This window comes from Vulpes vulpes, chromosome 14, assembly GCF_048418805.1.
Source record: "Vulpes vulpes isolate BD-2025 chromosome 14, VulVul3, whole genome shotgun sequence".
In the NCBI taxonomy this organism is placed as follows: domain Eukaryota; kingdom Metazoa; phylum Chordata; class Mammalia; order Carnivora; family Canidae; genus Vulpes; species Vulpes vulpes.
Window position 1 is genome coordinate 34182184 of NC_132793.1, and position 21644 is coordinate 34203827.

General features: G+C 39.2%; 1 protein-coding gene across 2 annotated transcripts in view; it reads left to right on the forward strand.

Annotated features, from left to right (window-relative positions):
- PLCB1 (phospholipase C beta 1) overlaps positions 1-21644 on the forward strand; it is a 669180-nt gene that overhangs the window by 501511 nt on the left and 146025 nt on the right. For both annotated transcript variants that reach the window (XM_026012292.2, XM_026012291.2), the window contains exons 12-16: positions 4570-4652; positions 10997-11081; positions 12562-12739; positions 17153-17220; positions 19635-19731. In XM_026012292.2, coding sequence (XP_025868077.1) covers positions 4570-4652; positions 10997-11081; positions 12562-12739; positions 17153-17220; positions 19635-19731 — 511 coding nt within the window. The remainder of the gene's footprint in view (positions 1-4569; positions 4653-10996; positions 11082-12561; positions 12740-17152; positions 17221-19634; positions 19732-21644) is intronic.

Sequence of the window (21644 nt, forward strand, 5' to 3'; positions counted from 1 at the left end):
GTGGGAGCTGAGAAGGGTGTCTTTTGTCAAGTACAGACGACCAGAATGCCAGAGGCAGGAAAAGAGCAGAAGTACGAGACACAGACAGAAAGGCCCAGGGATCCCAGAGCGGAGCTGCTGCTATTCAGGCTGCAACATCACCTCAACTGTGGGAAGATAGAACCAGACACAGGGAGTTAGGAAGCTGGGGGAAAGTACAAACACCCTACAAGTCTGAGAGCCCACTCAGGAAAACAATCCCATTTCTTTTGCCAAAGATAAAGAGAGAGAGCCCTTTAGCCAGAGCCCTTCCCCAGAAGGGAAAAGGGGTAGATTTCTTGCTTACTTTCAGGCCTAACTCTCCTTGGGGCAAGTCTACAGCCAGCCTTTTTTAATAAAGGCAGTTGCAGCAATTCTTAGAGTCAAAGACCCTGAAAAGTCATCAAAGGCTAATTATACTTTTATTTACTTTTATGTTTGAAAGATTTTTTTCTCTAATGGAACACTCAACCTTAAGTGGAAATTTTGGCCATGAAATTGTTCAGGTTCATTGGACTACTGAGTGTGGAATCAATAGTCAAACTTCTCTACTACAAAATAACATTTGCCTGTAGTTAAAGTCAGAGTTTTAAGCTTTGCTTAAGCCACTAATCAAACTAGCCCAGGGGTTAACTGACAGGCCACATTCAGCCTGCCACCTGTTTTACAAACTAAGTTTAATTGGAATGTAGGCACATCCACATGTTTACATATTATCTGTGGCTTCTTTGGATTTACAAAGGCAAAGTTGAATAATTGCCGTAAAAACCATGTGGCCAGCAAAGCCTAAAATACTTACTCTCTGGCCCTTTATGGAATGTGTGCTGACCTCTGAAATAGTCAATTGAGGACTAAATTGGAATGCAACTCGATAAATGATGTTTCTCTTCTGTTAAGAATGTTGAGAGTTCATTCATTTATTTGAAAATATTTAGTGAGTGTCTAGAATATACCTTACCACTTCCTAGATTCTAGGGGCACAGTCCTGGAGAAAACGGAGAGCTTATCCCCAAGAAGCGTATAGTCTAGTGGGGAGAGAGACACCAAAATAAACACGTAATACAGCACATGCCTTTAAGGCAACATAAGTAAATATTGAAGGAAAAGTGGGCTAAGGTGTGCTATGTGCAGCAGGATGGTGAGAAAAAGACTTGGGTAAAATGACATGTAAGCAGAGATCACCACCCCCAAAATTAAGGAAGTGAGTCTTGCATTCAGTTAAGAGTTTTGCTAACAGAAGTAAAAAGATGAACAAAGAAATGAAAGACAGGAACAGAAATGAAATCATGCTTGGTGAATTTGAGGAAAAGTAAGAAAAGATCAATAGACTATACTGGGTGAGCAATGGGAAAGGAAAAGGTGACAAATTTAGAGAGATAGCAGGTACCAGATCTAATAAAGAATTTGGATTTCATTCTGTGAAATGGAAGGCCAGGAGGTCTACTCCAAAGGAGTGAAATCATCTGATTCAAGTTTAAGAGCAATCACTCTGATTGTGGTAGGTAAAAGCCTCTGCTAGGTTTTGCTGCATAACAGACCCCTCCTTCTTGTCCCTGACCCACAGAATCTCAGTGGTTTGGAGGCACAAAGGCTTATTTCTCATTCAGGTTAGATGTTGGCTGTTGCTGATTGATACTGTCTATAATCCATGGAAAGAACAGGCCAATCTGTGATACCACTGGGCTCATGGCAGAGGAGGAAGAGAAATGGCAGGATCACATGGTGGCTCTTAAAGTCTCTGTGTTCAGTATGTCAATTTTACACACATTTTACTGGCTAAAACGAAAGACATAACCATGTCTGTTGTCAACAGATCTCACAGGAAGGAATATGGGAACGATGTTGAAACCTACAAAAGCAGTCATTGCAGAGGTTTTTGGGTCAGGATGATAGAGGTAGACATGCTGAGATGTGGTTATATTTTGGATAAATTTTGGACTACATTGCTGACTATCAAAAGATAGGAGAGAAAGAGAAGTCAAGAATGGCTCTAATATGTTTTGCATTTAACTGATACAATAGAGACAAATTTATGAAATAAAAAAAATCTAGCTCTTTCTGATTCACAATTAACACCTATTTTCTTTACAATCACCTATTTGCAGTTATTTTGAGGGCTTTGCTCTTTAGTGGTTAAGGCCATTAACTGCATGAGAGTTATTGCAGTGGTTAAGAGCATAAACTCTAGAGTCAGGTAAACTTCCCTGGGGTTTCTTGGATTCTCCTCTTTGTGACCTTGGGCAAATTGGTTATCTCAGAGCCTCCATTTTATAATCTGTATAATAGTGAATAATGTTTTCCTTAGAGAATGTTTACAGCATGAGTTAAAATACATGTCCAGACCATAATAAATGCCCATTTAGTGGTATCTCTAACCATGGTAGCTCTGATAACTGTTTGTTATCAGTTAGAGTCTAAAAGGGAAGGTTTAACGTGAGTGAGGAGGGGGGCACCAGCATGGTAAGGAACCTGAGTTGATTTAAGAATATTGGCTCATCGTGAGATGAGTCCTTTACTTTTTCTCCCTAGGTCCTTACAACAGGCTTGTGGAATGAGGCTTATCTCCCTCACTTTACTTATCAGCAAGCCAATGCACAGAGGCATTAAGTGATTTCTCCCAAGGTCACACAGTTTATAAAGTTAAGAAGTTACAATTCAAAGGCAAGCCTGCTTGAATCTGCAGCTTGTCCTCAAATCAAGAATTTAAAGTCTTGGTGTTGCTTGCTATTTATAGTGCACTTATTTTTGATGGCATCAACTATCATAAAAGTTAAACTGATAATGTATGAAAGGCAATCTGTGAATTCACTTCTAAGAAACACTGAGAGTGATTCTTTTGCTCCATGCAGGCAAATCCTTCTCAGAGGATATATGCAAATGTAGTACAGAATTAGAAAGCCTTATTTATACTCTGGGGCCAGGGAAATAGCTTTCTCACATGGATATAAAGAAAGCTATGCATTGTTTAAGGAAGGTAGAGAAGATAGTGGAAAAGTCTCAGGCATAAGGAACAAGAGTGGAAATTTCTACTTGAAAGGAGACTATGGAAAGAATAAACGGAACTGAAAAAACAAACGAATGAGTATACCAATTTAATAAGAAAAACATATTGAAAACCTGGTGCCCAAAAGTGGTTGGATATGCATTGCAATCTGGTCCTTCATACATTACTCTAGGAGATCAAAGATGAAAAATAATTTGGAGAAATGCAGATTATAAAAATATTCATATTCTTTACTTCAATAATTTCCTTCTGAGAATTCATTCCTGGAAAGTGATTCAAAATACTAGAAAAAAAGGGAGATGTTCTTTGTGGAACTATTTGAACGATAGCTCCTTAAATATGTCTGTCCAACAGTTGGGTATGTTTAAATCAATTATAATACTACTGCTCCCTAGAATTTTATACAGCTAATAAAGCTGTATATAATTTTTTTAAAAAAACACAGATCAAAGAATGAAGTACTAACACATGCTACAACATGGATGAACCTCGAAAGCACGCTACAGAAAAGGTGCCAGACCATTAAAGACTACTTATCATATGATCCCATTTATCTGAAATGTTTGGGATAGGCCAATCTGTGGAGACAGAAAGTAGATTAGTGGTTGCCTTGAGCAGGGTGCATGGGAGGGAGCTGGGGAAACAGGAAGTGACTGCTAATGGGTAGCTGGTTTCTTTTGGGGGTGATAAAAATGCCGTGATTTAGATTGGGGTGATGGTTGCACAACTCTGTGACTATACTAAAAACCATTCAGTTGTACACTTTAAATGGTTGCATTGTATCTCAGTAAGGTTATATCTCAATAACAATGTTAAAAAAATACAAGTATTTACAAAAAGGAAAACCAAGTTATACAAACAAATGAAAAACAAACTAGAAGTAAACATAACCAAAGGCCAACAGTGGTTTGGTTCAAAGGGTGCATTTATGGATAAAAATTTTTGCCTTCTCTAGTCCAAATTTTTTATGATGTGATTAGATTTCTTCTTTCATTAAAAAAATACATATATAAAAAAATACATATATATAATTAGCAAATTGAAGAACCACTGTCTTTTATCATCGTGCCTCTGCCTCCACCAAACCAGTCTTCTTTCTTTCTACTTTGTTAAGTCAAGATTCAGAAAATTTAAGGGCATCTGGGTGGCTCAATTTATTAAGCGACCAGCTGATTTTGGCTCAGGTCATGATCTCCGGGTCCTGGGATTGAGCCCCACATCAAGGCTCCTTGCTCAACGAGAAGCCTGTTTCTCTATCTCTCTCTCTTCCCCTTTCCTTCTGCCCCGGACCCTGCTCATGCTCTCTCTCTCTCTCTCTCTCTCTCTCTAAGATAAATAAATCTTAAAAAAAAAAAAAATCAAAATTTATAGTGCGGCAGCTTGCACAAAACCCTGCTAGCCACTTCAGGCCTTTCCATACAATTCTATGAACGAAAAAGACAACCATGTTATGGCTGTACATGTAATGGGTACAACCCCAAAGGGAAAACATATATACACATTAGAATTCTGGCATATTGAATATACCTGTGTTTTCATTTTTTTAGGAAGTAATAGAAGCAATTGCTGAGTGTGCATTTAAGACGTCACCTTTTCCAATTCTGCTTTCATTTGAGAACCACGTAGATTCGTAAGTATTCCACACATCCAATGGGAGATCTTTTTCCCAAATAGTGCATGTTTAACAGTTGTGCATCAGATTTAAGATTATTTGATTTATTAATGGTGTTCCTCAGTTGTGCTATGTCTTAAGTGTCATGTTTTCATCTGCATATGTTGGGATTCATTAGCTCAAATCTCATTAACATTACAATAATCCACTGGACTTGTGGAATCTATTTTCAGGCCACGGTAGGATTTTAAATTAAGGTCTCCTCTTTTTGCAACACTGTGGAATAACGCATGCCTCAGTGGGACACTGAGTGGGACACTCTTATAATCCTCCTTCATTAGCTCCTTCTATTACATGCAAATTTATAGTCCACATGAAAATGGCCATTTCTGCACATGCTGGAGCTGGTGGAGGGAAAGCTGTAAATTGTATTCTGCACTTAACACAGAACTAAGACCACCTAATGCTCCCTCCTTCCTCTTCCCATCGGTTTCCCTTGTTAGTATTTGCAAATGTGGTTCTATTTCAATATAGCCTGCACTTATTGCTAAGCCACACAAAGAAAAGACACTTTTGACTTATCTTTTATATTCATTTTATCAGAAAATGCCAGAGTAAGACACATTTATATCTAAAATATGGGCACAAGTTTACACTATAGTTACTCTTTTTAAAGTGCTTCAAAATGAAAGATCTTCTCTATAGTGAATCCAAATTCAAGAAACTAAAATTCTACTCCATGGAATAAATGTCTGAAGGTGTAGTATTGACCACCTTTGCACAAAAAAAGAGTATTTGTGATGCCCTCTCTTCCACTTCAATGACCTAAGCCAGATGTCTCAACTAAAAGCCAACATCTCCTGTCCTAATGTGACTCATGGTTTCTTTCTTTATGCTTTGTTGTATTGAAAGTCTTTCCCAGGTCATTGATTGATTCCCTTTGTTCAACTAATTTTGCAATGCATACTTCAATTAACTAATTTTTAAAGAATTCACTAAAATCTTAAAGAAACAGTTTGGTCGTGAGGAAATTCAGCTTGAGGAATTTCCAAGTACTTAAATGTGATCATTTGTTAATGTATAGATGGAGAGACACCTTATTTTGAAGTAACCAATTGTATAATTATCTGTATTTCTAGTTTGCCCTTAGGAAATCCATATTACATTTGCCAGCTCTTGGTTCTGTTTTGCTGGGAAACAGTCAGCCAATGAATGATTTAATCATTTGGCAGATAGTTTTTCTAACAGTTCTGAAGGGGCAGTTGAAGAGAAAAGAATTGATTCTGTTTCATTGCTATCTCTCTTCGAACTCAAGGGAGTGCCTCCTTTAGATGCTGTATTTAATACCTCATTTGCTGTGACAACCCTGACTTGCACATGAGCATTTTCTCATCTCTGCCTATCCATTTGTAATTGGGCTCTAACAGTGCTTTCACACCTTTCTTTTAGGCACTGTAGTTCTCAGACTTGTTGGTGTATTATGTCCTTTTTCAAGAAATATCTCCAAATCTCGCACATTTATTTTCTTCAAGAAATGTTTCTATATAAATTAGAGAAGATGAAACGCCATAGCCCCATTCTTGATTGTCACAGCTGCTTCACTGAGCTTTCCTATAAGGTAACCAGGGAGGTATCAACAACCACTACCACTGCAAACAAAGTAACAGCTAATATTATTGCATTTATATTATGTGTGGAGCAGCCTTACAGGTGTAAGTTCATGTAATCCTCATCACAAACCCAGGTGTCCCTTGGAATAAATACTATTATGGTAATCGTTATTTTGCAGATGTTGAAACTGAGCCCCCAAAAGAGTGAGTAACTTACCCAAGGCTGTGCGGCTAAAAGGTAACAGAGCTGAAATTCAGATCTGGCTGGTCTGGCTTCAGAAATCACACATTTAACCAACACTATCCCCACCCCTAAGCAGATGCCTCTGGAGCCTTCAAAATATTGAATTAAGACAATGAGAGCATCCGCAAGGCAACTGTCTGTAGATATTCACTTTTATGTGGCTTGTGACCCTTAACCACAGGACATTTTTTGTGGTTTTCAACACCAAACATACAGAGAGCTAAAACAGGGCGTGAAAACTAAATCTTGAGTTGCACACAAAAGCAAAAAGTATCATGATACTGTCCCTTCTGGTTTAAAAATGAGATATTTAGCTATTAAAAGTTTATTAATAATTTATAGGTAACCAAAGAAAATAGGAAAATAACCTTCCCAGGATGCCTAAACCATTGAGATAAGCTCATGACAGTGAAATAGCAAGATACGGAAATCTATTGGGGAAGTCTCTTTGCTTCATGTTTCCATTGTCTTCGAGCTTCACATGCCAAAATTGCTCAGTTTCAATCCTCTCCTGGGGGGCACTATCAAACACCCAAAGAAAATCTTAAGTTTTTTATCTTTGCTGGTAAAACCCCGTGCTTGAAATGTGGGCCACCTCACCTCATTGCTGAACTTGGTGGCAGACATCATTCTTCACTTGCAGCTCTCTTTCCCACTAAACCTAGAAATAAATCTCAGAATCCTTCTCAACACAGTGGCCAGGAGACAACCTCCCTCCCCCCACCCCCAAAAAAGATATCTGCAACCTATTTACCATCTCTGGTGGACCATTTTATTCTCCCATGTGCTGCATATACAAAATGCCAGATTCAGAACTGTGCTTCAGGCTGCTTCAAGCCGCATCTCCCAAACAAACTCATGCTGGAAGAAAGGAAGAAATCCACTGGATTTTCTGGCTTTCTCTCCAAATACTCGAAATGACCTACCTACAAACAACAAAGAGAATCTGCCATTCCATTAGCTGCTGACAACTCATCCTTCTCCACATGCTACCTCAGAATCCCATAAAATGCAGATTCCTGAGCAGCATTCCCATACTTGATTTGAATGTGTAGAAGTGAGGCTTTGAAATCTTGAAAGAAAAAAAAAAGTCCTAGTTAACTCTAATTCCTCCACCTAATTTGTGAGTTAGAATTTCCATTAAAAGAATTTTACACTGAATTTGAGCAAAATAACCCCTAGTTCTGGTTCAGCCACAGATAATACGAGATTTTAGACAAGGTCCTTAATTTCCATGGGTTATAGCTTCCTCCTCTATAAAGAAGGTTGTTTTAGTTCAATGTGGAGGACTTACACCATGACATTTTATGGGACACGATCCTCGGTCAGAAAACTGACCATTGGGCCAGGTGCTTACATTTTAGGAGTATGTTAATATGTTCAGACATCCCTGCTATGTCTTAAAGCTCCAAATGTGTTTGTATTTCCTATCATCTCATCTCCACAGTAGCTGATGTGAATGTTCTAAGGGCTTCAGGATTTTTTTTCTTGCTCTCTAACTACAATGTGAATGTCTTTTATTTCTGCAATTTTAACCCACAAAGTTTCTTTGTTTTTCTCTGACTTTCTCTATTCACTATACTCTCTGCTCTGATTTGGTTCCCTGTGAGATGGATGTGTGTGTCTGTGGAGAATATGAGGAGCCTGATTACCAAGTAGCACATTTCACTTTTTCTTAGAAAACTACCTCTTTTCATCTCCGTTGACTTTGAAGCAAATTTTAAAACATCAGATTTAGATCTTTGCACTTCAGAGTGATTGATCCGTGGACCAGCAGCATCTGCATCATTTAGGAGCTTAGTAGAAATGCAGAATTGGGTCAGGTGGCTGGCTCAGTAGATAGAGCATGTGACTCTTGATCTCGAGTTATGAATTCGAGCCCCACTTCAAGTTTGGGTAGAAATGCAGAATCTCAGGCCCCCCACTGATGTTGCCTAGGAAGTGTCCTTTTCTTAAGACACCAGGTAATTTGGATGAAGTGTCAGAATGTTGCTTTAAACAGTGTGGTCCACTAACTACCTACATCAGAGCTACCTGTAGGCTTGTTACAAATACAGGTTCCAGAATTCCTCTCCCAATTCAGGGCCAGGCCCTAGGCCCTACCACCTGCAGCATTAACAGCTCAGGTGATTCTTTAGTGGAATCAGGGAAGAGTTTGCTCCAACAAAATCCTTCCGAGGGCCTGGTTTGGGGACGGCCTGACAAAGGACAAAGGATTCAGCCTATCACCTGCTTAGGGACACCTGGAACATTGCCTCAAAATCCCTGCACTGGTATGAATATGGATCCCCTAAAAATTCTGAAGCCAGGGTATTAGGGTAAAGCTCTCTTTTTACTCCAGGTCTCTGATCAAAGGAACTTGGAGCTCCCAAATTCCAAACCTCAAGAAAAATGTCATGACTTCATCACCTATTGACGCACTTTAATTTACCACAACAGTTCTCAAACTTGAGCATGCTTCAGAATCATCTAGAGGGTCTTTGAAGACCCCTGTGCCCCACTTGTCCATACATCTTGACTCAGAACCTGCATGAGAGGCCCTAAATCTGCATTTCTGACCAGCTCTGGGTGCTGTTGATGCTACTGGTCCACAGACCACACTTGGAGTAGCTAAGCTCTGTGACACTCAGTAGCGTCATTCTGTGAAAGTAAAATGGAGAGTTTGGACAGTTTCTCTTGTGCAGCCAGGAGGTGTTGGCCGGGCACAGTGGGCTTGTCTCAGCTACAGCCACAGAGCCAGCTGGCTTGGTTGAGCCACTAGGCTAGCTATCCTTGGAGCAACAGAGTCTGGACAGGATGCCCAGGGCTGCTCTGCCAAATCAGCTGCTTCCCTGCTTGCTCCCCAACTTCTATTGAGCTGACCTTAAGCAGTCATCCCATGCTTTTCAGGATCAGTTCTCTGGATGGCAGGTTTTCTTCTCTCCCTAATCCTGGTGAGGAATAATCTGAAGGCTGCATAAACCACACAGTAAAATTTCTATAAGTCAAGAAAGGTAGATGAGAAGGTGGGAGGTTGTTATGCAGGGCTTTGCAAGTTCTGTGAATCTCTTCTTTGCCTCTCCCTGCAGTTTCAACAAAGCAATGACCTCTCTGAACCTCAGAAAACTCATGTGATCCCCAAAATATATGCCTTTAAAAAGGATATAAAGAGTGATTTTCCCTGTAGACCATGGCAATATGATTTGAATCCCCCAGAGCACCCCTTCCCAGGGGAAAACAAAAAACAAAAAACAGTCCGTGATCCAGTCTTAACAGTTACAGAAGAGAGAAAGAAAATAAGAATCACATTTTATAATCAATTTGAATTGTAGTAAAGAAGGGTTTTTTATCATTTACTTATTCTTACTACAATCCCAGTTCTGCTCAAATGTATTAACATTACCTCATGCAGAGACAACTATTGAAAATCAAGTTTGACAGCCTGTAGATCAAACTCACAGTCCATAAAACCCAATGGAACTGGATACCTTTATAATGATATTTAACATTCTACAGAATAAGGAAAAAATGTTATTGCTTTTAAAAGGTCAAAGGAAGCAGGAGTATTGAAAGATGTGGATGTTCCCTCGTATCGACTGTATTTATGTGTTACCAAGTATACAAGTTGTCCGGTCTAGCTGGCGGATGCTGTCTCGTAACCCTGGATCATCTTACGTTTGCCCCACTCTTTGAATGCCTCAAAGGCATTTGGCATGCATTACCTCACTTCATCTTCTTGGCACCTTCTGTCCTTTTCCAAGAACAGTTATTATTCTCATTTTATAGATCCAGAGTGGTTAAGAGCCTGGAGCTCAGGTCAGCAACCCTACAGCTCTAGCCTTTGTCTATCAGATCAGATTAGGCTGACACCACCTATGCTGCCCTATTATGCATGTAGCAGTTGCATACAACTTTCCCCAATGTGCCTGCTTCTTTTTCTTTCCTCTAGGATCCCCTCCCAAGTAGACACTCTTCTGCCTGACTGCTCTTCTATGTTTTGAGATTCTCTCTCTCTGTCTCTCTGTCTCTCTGTCTCTCTGTCTCTCTCTCTCTCTCTTCCTCCTGCCCTTCCTCTGCTCTCTTCTCTCACCTCCTTAAAAACACTCCTTTGCAGTTAGCTTTCTGCAGGTTAGGCAAATCTCAATCAAGAATTCACACAGAGGCATGAATGAGTTCTGCCCCCAAGGTCTTACATTTGACTTAGAATCAGGAAATTGAACAAAAGGGATTGAGTCCATAATTCTGAGACCTTCAAGAATCCAGTGAATGGCAAATGACGTGCTGTCCTCTGCATCTGTGTCTATGGAGGCCAGCCTTAGGAATAGCCTTCACTGTCTACCTACCTGCGTGTGGTATTCAAATTTCCAGAAGGCAGGATAATAAACAAGGGGTTTAGAATGATAAATACTAATCCTGAAGGGTAAGATGAGGGAATAATCTCTTTCTGTAATTAACAACACAGTGTAATCCCATCCAAACTCTTTAAATAAGCCTCCTTGTTTCCTTTCTTTCTTTCTCATTTCCCTCAGCCCAAAGCAGCAAGCCAAGATGGCGGAGTATTGTCGACTGATCTTTGGAGATGCTCTTCTCATGGAACCACTGGAAAAATACCCAGTAAGCAGTTTCAAGGTTTACCCCCAAGGAATGTGCATATTAATGACCACAGTTAGGAGGAGGCTTCCTTACATCCTTTCCATGTTTGTGTTTCTCAGTAAGATTAATTCAGTTGATAATGAAGTCTGACCCAGAGGGAACCGGCAGTGTACCCTACTGAGGGTGGAAGACCTGCATCCTTCCTCGGCCTCTTCCCGACCTTTTCCCGTACTCTGTCTTCTCCCTCCCCCTCTGCCAGACGTGACTGGCAGGACTACAGAATTCCCACAGTCACAGTCAGCTGCAGAGACACTCCGGGCAGACAGGGCTATGATCACCAACCAGGAACCTCATCACACCCTTTGAGAGATATGGTTCAGCAAAATGAGACAGTGCAGGTGGCACAATGACACCTCCATCTGGCCTTGCACCCAGTCCTCACTTCCTCGCATGTGCCTTTTCCTGGTACTCCAGCCTCCTGTTGCCCTGGTAGCATCCCTGCTTTGGGAGAGAAAGCTGTAGGAATATCTTAAAGTCGCCTCTCCCCTCTTGAACCCTTTTTCCTAGACGCCACACATTCTTACATGGATTCATACCAATCCCCAGACTCCTTGCAAACAAAGAAAAAAGGACCAGCATATGGGAGTTCACTGAACTTTCTAAAAATAACCCATCTTGGGACTTGCACACATGCTCTCAGATACAATATCTAACAACTCTTTCATGGGAAATTGATTTTCTCATTAGATGTGCAAAGCTTGAAACACAAGAAATAAGGCTTGCAAATAAGGGTAGCTTGAATCTCAGGGCTGCTGCAAGGAAATGTGAAACTGCCAGTCCACTTCTGCTGATGCCAAGGACATGTGCAGCTTAGTTACCTAGTTCCAGATTGCGGGGGGAGGGATTGCTCCTTTTAAACTGCATCTGAAATGTTGATCCTATATCCTTGCCTGTAAGTTCCTGCCCGTCTTTACCAACCGTTCCTGACAGATGCCACACTAATTGGCTTCCCTTCTTTGAAAATCCAGGACAGGGCCTTCCTCTCCATCCTAAATTACCAAAACAGTTGGACTTACGGTCCACAGAAAACTCAGGAAACTTTGGGTTAACAAATCTCCCAGTACATTTCAATGGTTTTATTCATGGAGATTTCATTGTGCAAAAAGAAGATTTCGGTAGTTAAAATATGCCTTTCATGTGAAAAATAAAGAACCATGAAGCATAAAGACACACTTAGAACAGTTTACTGATCTGTACAGAAGGTAGCAATGGATAATATAGGAGCTCTTGGTGTCCAACCCTGTTCTGGGGGTTTGGGGAGGGAGGCCAAAAGAAAGAGGCAATATTTTTTTTTAAGATTTTATGTGTAAGTAATCTCTACACCCAATGTGGTCTCAAACTCAAACCCCCAGATCAAGAGTTGCACACTTTTTGGACTGAGCCAGTGAGGCGCCCCTAACAGGGCAATATTTTTAAACAAGGTGCTCTTCTTTTCCATTAGCTGGAATCTGGAGTTCCTCTTCCAAGCCCTATGGATTTAATGTACAAAATTTTGGTGAAAAATAAGAAGAAATCCCACAAGTCTTCAGAAGGAAGTGGCAAAAAGAAGCTCTCAGAACAAGTCTCCAACACGTACAGTGACTCCTCCAGCATGTTTGAGCCCTCATCTCCAGGAGCTGGTGAGGAGGTGGTGGGCCCTTGTTCCCTATCATGTGTGGGTTTAAGAATTGCGGCTCTAACTTAAGTTAGAAAGGGTTTTAACATTCATATTTGGGAATACGTTAAAACGGTATTGGAGAAGTCACTAAAACTATGCAAATGTATGATCTCCAGTTCTGTAGGTAGGAAGGCCCACTTGGGTCTCACTAGGCTAAATTCTAGGTGTCAGCAGAGTGGCTTTCCTTTCTGGAGGCTTTAGGGAATCCTATTCCTTGTTTGTTCCAGCTTTAGAGGCCACCTACATTTGTCGGTTTATGGCCAGCAATGTCCCATCTCACTTCTGTCATCATATCACCCTCTGACCACAGCCAAGAGAAGTCCTTTGCTTTTAGGAACTCATACCATAACTTTGGACTTATTTGGATAACCCGGGATAATCTCCAGCTCAGGTTCCTTAATTTAATCTGTCTGCAAAGTCCCTCTTGCCATATATTCATAGGACATAAGACATATTCCCAAGTCACGGTCATTTAGGGGAACCATGATTCTGTCTACCACATTGGCCAAATAATATTTGGAGTGATCACATGATTTTACGCTTCTCAAGGGCAGTAATCCCTTAAATTAACTCAGGTCTTGGCACAAGAAATTCACCAAATGTATTCTCATTGATGATATCCTGAAGAGTTCTGGGCAATTCAACTCATCCATATTTTATAGATCTCTTTTAAAATGTAAAAAGATAAAGTTATTTTAATTATCTATCAAAGCTCCTAGGTGATGCTTAATATCATTAATCTTCCTTTTAGATTTAAGTTGATATAGATTTTTGTGGCTGATGAGAAAAGAATTCCAAGTGGTCACCCCATTTCCTTTGAATTACTTGTCATTTAGTCTGATTTCTCTTCTAGCTTTAATCAGAATCTTGGCAATCAGAAAAGGGCATTAGGAAGCTCTGCTGATTGAGGAGTGAATAAGTGGAGGAAACTTGAAGCTTGAATCTAGGAAGTTCTTCAACAAAAAGCTTAGCTAACATTGGAACAATCACTTTGGAAAACTGGCAGTATTTACGGAAACTGAACATATGCACACCCTCTGCCCCAGGGATTCCACTCCTAGGCATATACCCAACAGAAATGTCACCAAAAGAGATGCACAAGAATTACTCAACACAACACCACTCATAACAGCCAAAAACAGGATACCAACCATCATCAACAGATAAATAAGTTATAGTATTTTTACACCATGGAATAATATTCAGAAATAATAATCTACAATTTCACACAACAATATGGATACATCTCAGAAACATAATGTTCAGTAAAAGAAATCAAATACAAAAATGTATGATTCAATTCATATAAATTACAAAAACAGGAAGAATTACCCTATTCAGTTAGAGGTCAGGAAATGGTGATCCTTGAAGAAGTGGCTGGAATCAGATCCACAGGGGCCTCTGGACACTTGTTTTATTTTGCTTCTTGATCTGGGTAACATTTACTAAGGTCTGCTAAGTCAGTGAAAATTCATCACTCTGTACATATATAAGTATGTATACTTTTCTATATAACTATCATTCATCAATTGAAAGATTTCAGAAAAATTTTTAAAATTAAAATAAAAACTCTAGTGCAATCCAGGGGGGCGAGGGGTAGAAGATTGACCAAGACTCTGATTTATCTTTTCTTCTATTTTGCCATCTCAATGGCCAATTTCTTTTATGGTTTTGTTTAAAATCCTTATCAATAGATATTATCCAATTCTTTGAAAGGTTTTATAAGGGGATAGTTTTTGAATGTGTATTTCAAACATTATTACACAATTCTGAGTCTTTTTTCAAAAATAACTGTTGTTCTCAGTAAGAATGTTCTTTTTGAAAATTTGGAGCAAATATTGTTACGAAGCCACCTACTCCCTAGCACAATTCTTGAACCTCTTGAATCTAGGGAGGAAAGCAAGTCTTCCTTCGCAGGAAGAAACTTGTTTTCCCATATGCCCTTCCCACTACTAGTTCTGTCCCCCTTATTAACTGGATGCATAACACAAATAATGATTTTTACAGGCAGTGAACATTATTGCTTAATACAGAAAAGAGCAGCAATCTGTTAGTAATTCGGTAGATTTCCTAAGCTAGCCTCATGATCTGTTGTGCAATCTTTATTTCAATGGAAAATTTTGGACATTTTAATATGTAGGTAGGCTCTTGAATAATGAGCACTGCTAATTTACCATTTGGTGTGTAGATGGTCTCTGGTAATGAGAACTCAAGTAACTTGAAAAACATGGAATAGTTCTTATTTCAAAAATAATTTACTTATCATGACCTCTGTTGGCCTGGTGCCTCTTCCAGGATTCAGCCCTTAGCCAGTACACTTGTCTTTTTTTTTTTTTTTTAATTTTTATTTATTTACGATAGTCACAGAGAGAGAGAGAGGCAGAGACACAGGCAGAGGGAGAAGCAGGCTCCATGCACTGGGAGCCTGACGTGGGATTCGATCCCGGGTCTCCAGGATCGCGCCCTGGGCCAAAGGCAGGCGCCAAACCGCTGCGCCACCCAGGATCCCCAGTACACTTGTCTTAAACCACAAGCACAAGGTAGATTTTCTTACAGTTCAAGGTTTTATGATTTTAAGATCCTTCAAAGATCCTTCTTATAAGGGAGAAACCAGGGCCTCACTCCTAAAGGAAGATAAATTATTTCTTTCCCCTGTAAACCAAAAAATGACCTTATAGAGTATTTGAAATGACTGGTGTATTGTTATGTCCCATGAAGCATTGTGCAAATGGTTTGCCAAGCAAACTTTTAAATTGCTAGATAAGAAGAATCCCCTCCCTAATTAAAAAGAAAAAAAAGTTAAAAAAAACTTGGAGCAACACATTTGATTATTAAAAAAAAAAACTTAAACTTAAATGTCAACCTCCTAAAAGAACATATCTCTATATAAATATGTTTTCTGTCCAAAATATAATGGATTCCTCTTATTGACTAACACCACAGCAGCATCCTAAAGTGGTTGTACGCGCTTTCTTTTAATTAACAAGCCATAAATAATAAGATGTGTTGGTCCCGAAAATCTTTTCCCTCTAAAGATATTTCATGAATACTTTGCTCACAGCTGTCATTCAGTAGTTGATCAAACTTCGTCAGCCAAATGAAAACATATATAAGCTTCTTTGAAGACTTGCTGTGGACCCTGTGTCATTTATATAGATTGAACTGGGCGGCCAATTTTCGGGAGATTTGAGGCGGGGAGGTCTTTGCAAGTGCAAATTGCCTCATTGTTGAGCCAATATCGCCATCTATTGGGCTTGTCCTGTTATTCCCCTGCGTGAGTGAGTGCCGAAAGAGTGTAGTAAAGTCAAATAATGCCTTCTTTAGTATTTTACTTGAAAATCTTTTTACATAGCTTATGTTATTGGGTCTGATTGAGGCCCAGAGCTGTGGAAGAGTTTAATACCTCATGCTCAAATGAATATTTAAACTAGCAGAATCATCCACCAAATTTTCGGAGAGGAAAAATAATCCATTGAAATGACTGTGTGTTGGCTAAATATGAGGCTGAATTATGTCTGATTGAAGTTGATTTCCATGCATAATTATTTTAAGGGTTCATACATTCTATCCTGCATTTTACTTTTCTGTTTTTTTATTATAAATTCAATTAGCCAACGTATAGTACATCCTTAGTTTCACATGTATTGTTCAATAATGAATAGGTTGTATATAACACCCAGTGCACATCCCATCACATGCCCTCCTTAATGCCCATCACCCAGTTACCCCATCCTCTCACCCAACGGGATATGGCCATTTTCTAAGATATGTTCATTGTTTAGATGACAATACATCCATCATATAAGCCTGCAGGTAAATCATAGGTTTTTGTACGGTAGTCAGACATGCTGCCACAGCCCCACCATTCCTAGCTTATGTGCTTGGCCTTCACTGTGGGGTCTTCTATGGCCTCCTAAAAGTGGCCACAGAATCACTGAGCACTGGCCAAGCATCACATGGAAGAGTCAAGGCTGAGAAAAAGAGGGAAAAGTGGGGAAAGGATAGTTTATCTCTTTTAGGGTCATGGAGACCCTGAAAGGCAATGTACACATCAATATAGTGTGTGTGTGCCATAGAAAGTTCACTGTTGACAATGCCCTATGGTTTTTAAAAACATACAAAAAATGTTCAGCATTTTCAATAGAATGTGGACATTTTAAATGGCATTCGCAAAAAAACTTGGAGAAAAAAAATTCCATATTCAAAATCCCAGTATAATTCCCTATGTAGTTAAGAAAATTTAAATATCCCAAAGAACAATTTTAAAACCATAAGAGGGCAAAATATCTAAGGAAATTTTTAGTAATGCACCTGTTATTATGTGCTTCAAGCCTTCAAACCTGTTACTTCATGATCTGTTATTAAAATCTGACAGGGGAAGCTGATACCGAGAGTGATGATGATGATGATGATGATGACTGTAAAAAATCTTCTATGGATGAGGTAGGTATTTGGGGACTGACTTCTGGTCTGAGGCACATTCCCTAGTTTGCCCGTCCCGACCCATGTGGATACAGTTCATGGTCACCTTCTGCCATCTAGTGGTCAAAAGAGTCTTAGCTCACATTAAAACTTACCCCTACCCTGTTGGAACATGAAAATGCATGCTGGAGTCAATAGGGAATAAGCGTGGCATTGAGCAAAGTTCTCTATAATACACAGCGCTGCTTAAATTGCCTTACATTAAATGGGGCATCTGGAGGATGAAGTCAAAATTCATGACATCCAAGAGACTGCTTCAATTTTTGAGGCAGTTAAATGCACTGTGAAATGACCCAAAATCCAGAGAAGACATGAGGTTTGGGAGAAATGTTCAGAAATATGACATTCCTTCCATTGTTGTAATTTTGGAACTGCTAGGGAACCTTACTTATGTAAGCTTAAACATTCCAAAGAGCTTCATCAGCTCAGAGATACTCATTACGCAGAGTCTAGAAGTGAATCTGAGATAGGTCAATTGGAATTTTAAAACTTTGTTGTAGCAAAAGTCTTGGTCAAAAAGTTTATATTGAATCTGCTTCCAAATATATTGGAAAGTATCTGTCTCAGGAATAAATAATGAATAATAAGCTGTTCTTTTTTTTCAGTTTATTTTTATTTATTTTTTTTAATTAATTTTTATTGGTGTTCAATTTACCAACATACATAAAAACACCCAGTGCTCATCCCGTCAAGTGTCCACCTCAGTGCCCGTCACCCATTCCCCTCCAACACCCGCCCTCCTCCCCTTCCACCACACCTAGTTCATTTCCCCGAGTTAGGAGTCTTTATGTTCTGTCTCCCTTCCTGATATTTCCCAACATTTCTTTTCCCTTCCTTTATATTCCCTTTCACTATTATTCATATTCCCCAAATGAATGAGAACATACACTGTTTGTCCTTCTCCGATTGACTTATTTCACTCAGCATAATACCCTCCAGTTCCATCCACGTTGAAGCAAATGGTGGGTATTTGTCGTTTCTAATTGCTGAGTAATATTCCATTGTACACATAGACCACATCTTCTTTATCCATTCATCTTTCGATGGACCCCGAGGCTCCTTCCACAGTTTGGCTATTGTGGCCATTATAAGCTGTTCTTATATGATGTTTCCTCTGACACTTATTTCCTTTAATGTGGTCTAAAGTTTTGATTAATTATGTTCCTCTACTAAATTTCAAGTTAATGTCCAGGAGGAACACGATTAACATGCCTAGTAAAGTAGTTCTGTCTGATAATTATTTCAATTGTGCATAACTTTTATCAGTGATTCTTGATCATTTAAAATTGTCTTACTAATCGGATGGTCCATTTGCAGATGAATATCAACTCATTCACATTTAACCTAAATATTGCTACAGGAGTTTAAAAAAGAAATCATGCCTCCATGTATTCTGTCTTCTAAAATTGGGAGAAAATATTAGATCAACCTACAGAGGTCTGTCCCACACCAATACTGTAATATTGGTTTTCTCCTTCCTTAACAAGTTTAGCAAAGTGATATGTAATAGCTAATAATAGCTAAAGTAACATAAGATTTTACTATGTGCCAGGTAATGTTCTGAGCTCTTTCACATCATTTAATTCATTTAATATCTAGATGCTGTTGGGACTGACTGTGTTCTAATTTAATGGTTAAGAAAACTGAGGCCCAGAGCAGTTAAGTAATTTACCCAAGATTGCACAGCTTCTAGGTGGTGGGCTTGGGATTTAAAATTAGGCAAACTGGCTCCAGATCCTTTGCTACTGATTCCCACGTGGAATTGTACTGCTTGCCTACTAGGCACACAGGAATCAAGAAGGCAGGGAGGGATAAATATCTATAAAGAAAAGCAATAGTTGTTCAGCCACCCCAAGTATTTCCACAAGGCACCTTTAAACAAATTTTTTTTTAGTTCACTGGCAGTCTCCTACAGACTAATTTTCATATTATGCAGTGAATTCTTGATTTCTGATTTATTAACCTTAGACATCAGCTAAGGAATATATGCTGTGGCAGGTGAAATATGGCTGAATGTTTCTCAAATTGTAACATGAATTTGAATCACCTTAGTAAAATGCAGACTTTGATTTAGGAGGCCAGTGAGCGGTCGGGGCTGAGATCTCCTCATCTCTAACAGGCTCTCTCAGATCCTGCTGCTGGCCTCAGAGCACACTGGGAGCTTTCCCTAAATCTCCCTCCTTCCATCCCACACTTGTGTAACATATGAGCGAATTTTCTCCCGTGATGAATTTTCTATTGGCAATAATCGTTTTCAGAAGAGAAGGGATGATGTTCTCTCTCGTGGGTCACTTTATCGTTGCCTTGGGGAAAAAAGAAAAACGTTGGTAATGTAATGCTGACTCTGGGAATGTTATTTTTATTTCTGCTTTCAGGGGACTGCCGGGAGTGAGGCCATGGCCACAGAAGAGATGTCTAACCTGGTGAACTATATTCAACCAGTCAAGTTTGAGTCATTTGAAATTTCAAAAAGTAAGTTTTCCCTGGAGAAGAATCCCTAATGTAGCATGCAGTTTGAACCCCTAGTGTACTTTCAATACAAGGTAGTTAGAAGAAAGAATGTTACCCTTAACAGAACTATTCTGGGAAGTCTTGAATACATGCCTGCGTTGACGACCATAACCAGATGAGAAGGTATTCCATAATGTTTCCCCAAAATTCTTAATAGGGCTGTAGGCCATACATGGTTATCTGAAAGATCCTAGAGTATAGCTAATTGAGAGTTTCACAGTTGTTTCTGTTCAACAACATAATGGGTTCCTTCCGTTATATAAGGACAGTATTGAAATAAACTATCAAAAAAAAACCCACAACTATCCATCCCCCAGAAAGGGAGCAACCAGAGATGTGGTTAGCTCTAATAACAAGAAATAGAAAAGTTCACCCACATTCCAATTGTCCATCTTGTTTTATAACATTAACTTCACATCATTTTGTGTTCTTTCTTCATCCAACTATACAGCCATACTGGATGCAAAGAAAAAAAATATAGCACCTTTTCCCCACCTAAAGAAAAGAGCCATTTTATGAAATTGTCCTTTTCTTGATGAATTGTAAGATGCTAGCAAGTGAAGAAAACTTTTGGGATGTTTTAGCTGCTTTTATGAGAGTGCTGTTAAAATCTGAATTTTTGCTTAAATATTGTAGCCTCTTGTAAAGCATAGTTTTATAGATACATCAAAATCTAAGCTTCTACATAACACACTTATGTATAATTGTATTATTTTGCCCAAAGAGCCTCAACTTTGTAGATCTCTACAGTGAGGAATTTAACTTCCAATACGTTTTATATATAAATATTTCAACATCTTTGATTTTTGTAATTACTGATGGGTTTTACCACAAGTTGTTCAATTATAAATGTACTAAAGTAGTTATTTTTATATTTCTATAACTTTCATTGGCTGCAAAAATGAGTTTTCCTAATTCATGAGTCAAAAGCTCCTAGACAAGTAGCCAGGTTGAGAAGGAACGGATGCATTGACATCCTTCAGAGCCTGGTAACAACAGCATGGGCCACAAGTTTACAAACAAGAACTCTTCTTGTGTTTTATAACATTTTATCACTTTTGTACAAAGAATACTGACATACGTTACAAAAGCACCCACTAAATTGACTGAATTTTGATTAGCAGTCATGCTCAAAATTTTATGGTTGTATGAAAATAGGTTTCTGATGGACCAAAATAAGTGAAGTAAGGGTTTCCTATAGAGTTGATTAAATTGGGGAAGGTAAGGAGATGGATAAAAAGAGTCTAGGAATGATTGAGGGGAGAGAATGAGATTTTAATTATGGAAAGTGGGCATCAAAGAGTGGGAAATGCCTCAAAGGTAACCATTTAAAAACTGAGAGCTGTCAGGATGCTTGGGTGGCTCAGTCACTTGAGCTTCTGACTCTTGGTTTCAGCTCAGGTCTTGATCTCAGGGTCCCAGGAGCTCAGCAGCACTGAGTCTGCTTAAGAGTCTCTTTCTCTCTGTCCCTCCCCCAACTTACACTCCTGCTTTCTTTCTATCTCTTTTAAAATATTTATTTATTTGACAGAGTAAGAGCGAGAGTGAGAGAGAGAAAGAGCATGCACATGCACAAGTGCGGGGAGGGGCATAGGGAGAGGGAGTAACAGCCTCCCCATTGAGGAGGGAGCTGATGCAGGGCTTGATCCCAGGACCCTGGGATCATGACCTGAGCTGAAGGCAGATGCTTAACTAACTGAGCCACCCAGGCACCCCCTTCTCTCTGTTTCTCTCAAATAAATAAAGAAAGAAATATTTATTTATTTGAGAAATAATAAAATAAAATCTTTTTAAAAATGAAAATAAATTTTAAAAAACACATGAGCGCTGTCTAACCACTCTGAATGACACTTGCCTCAGTATTGTGTGTAACA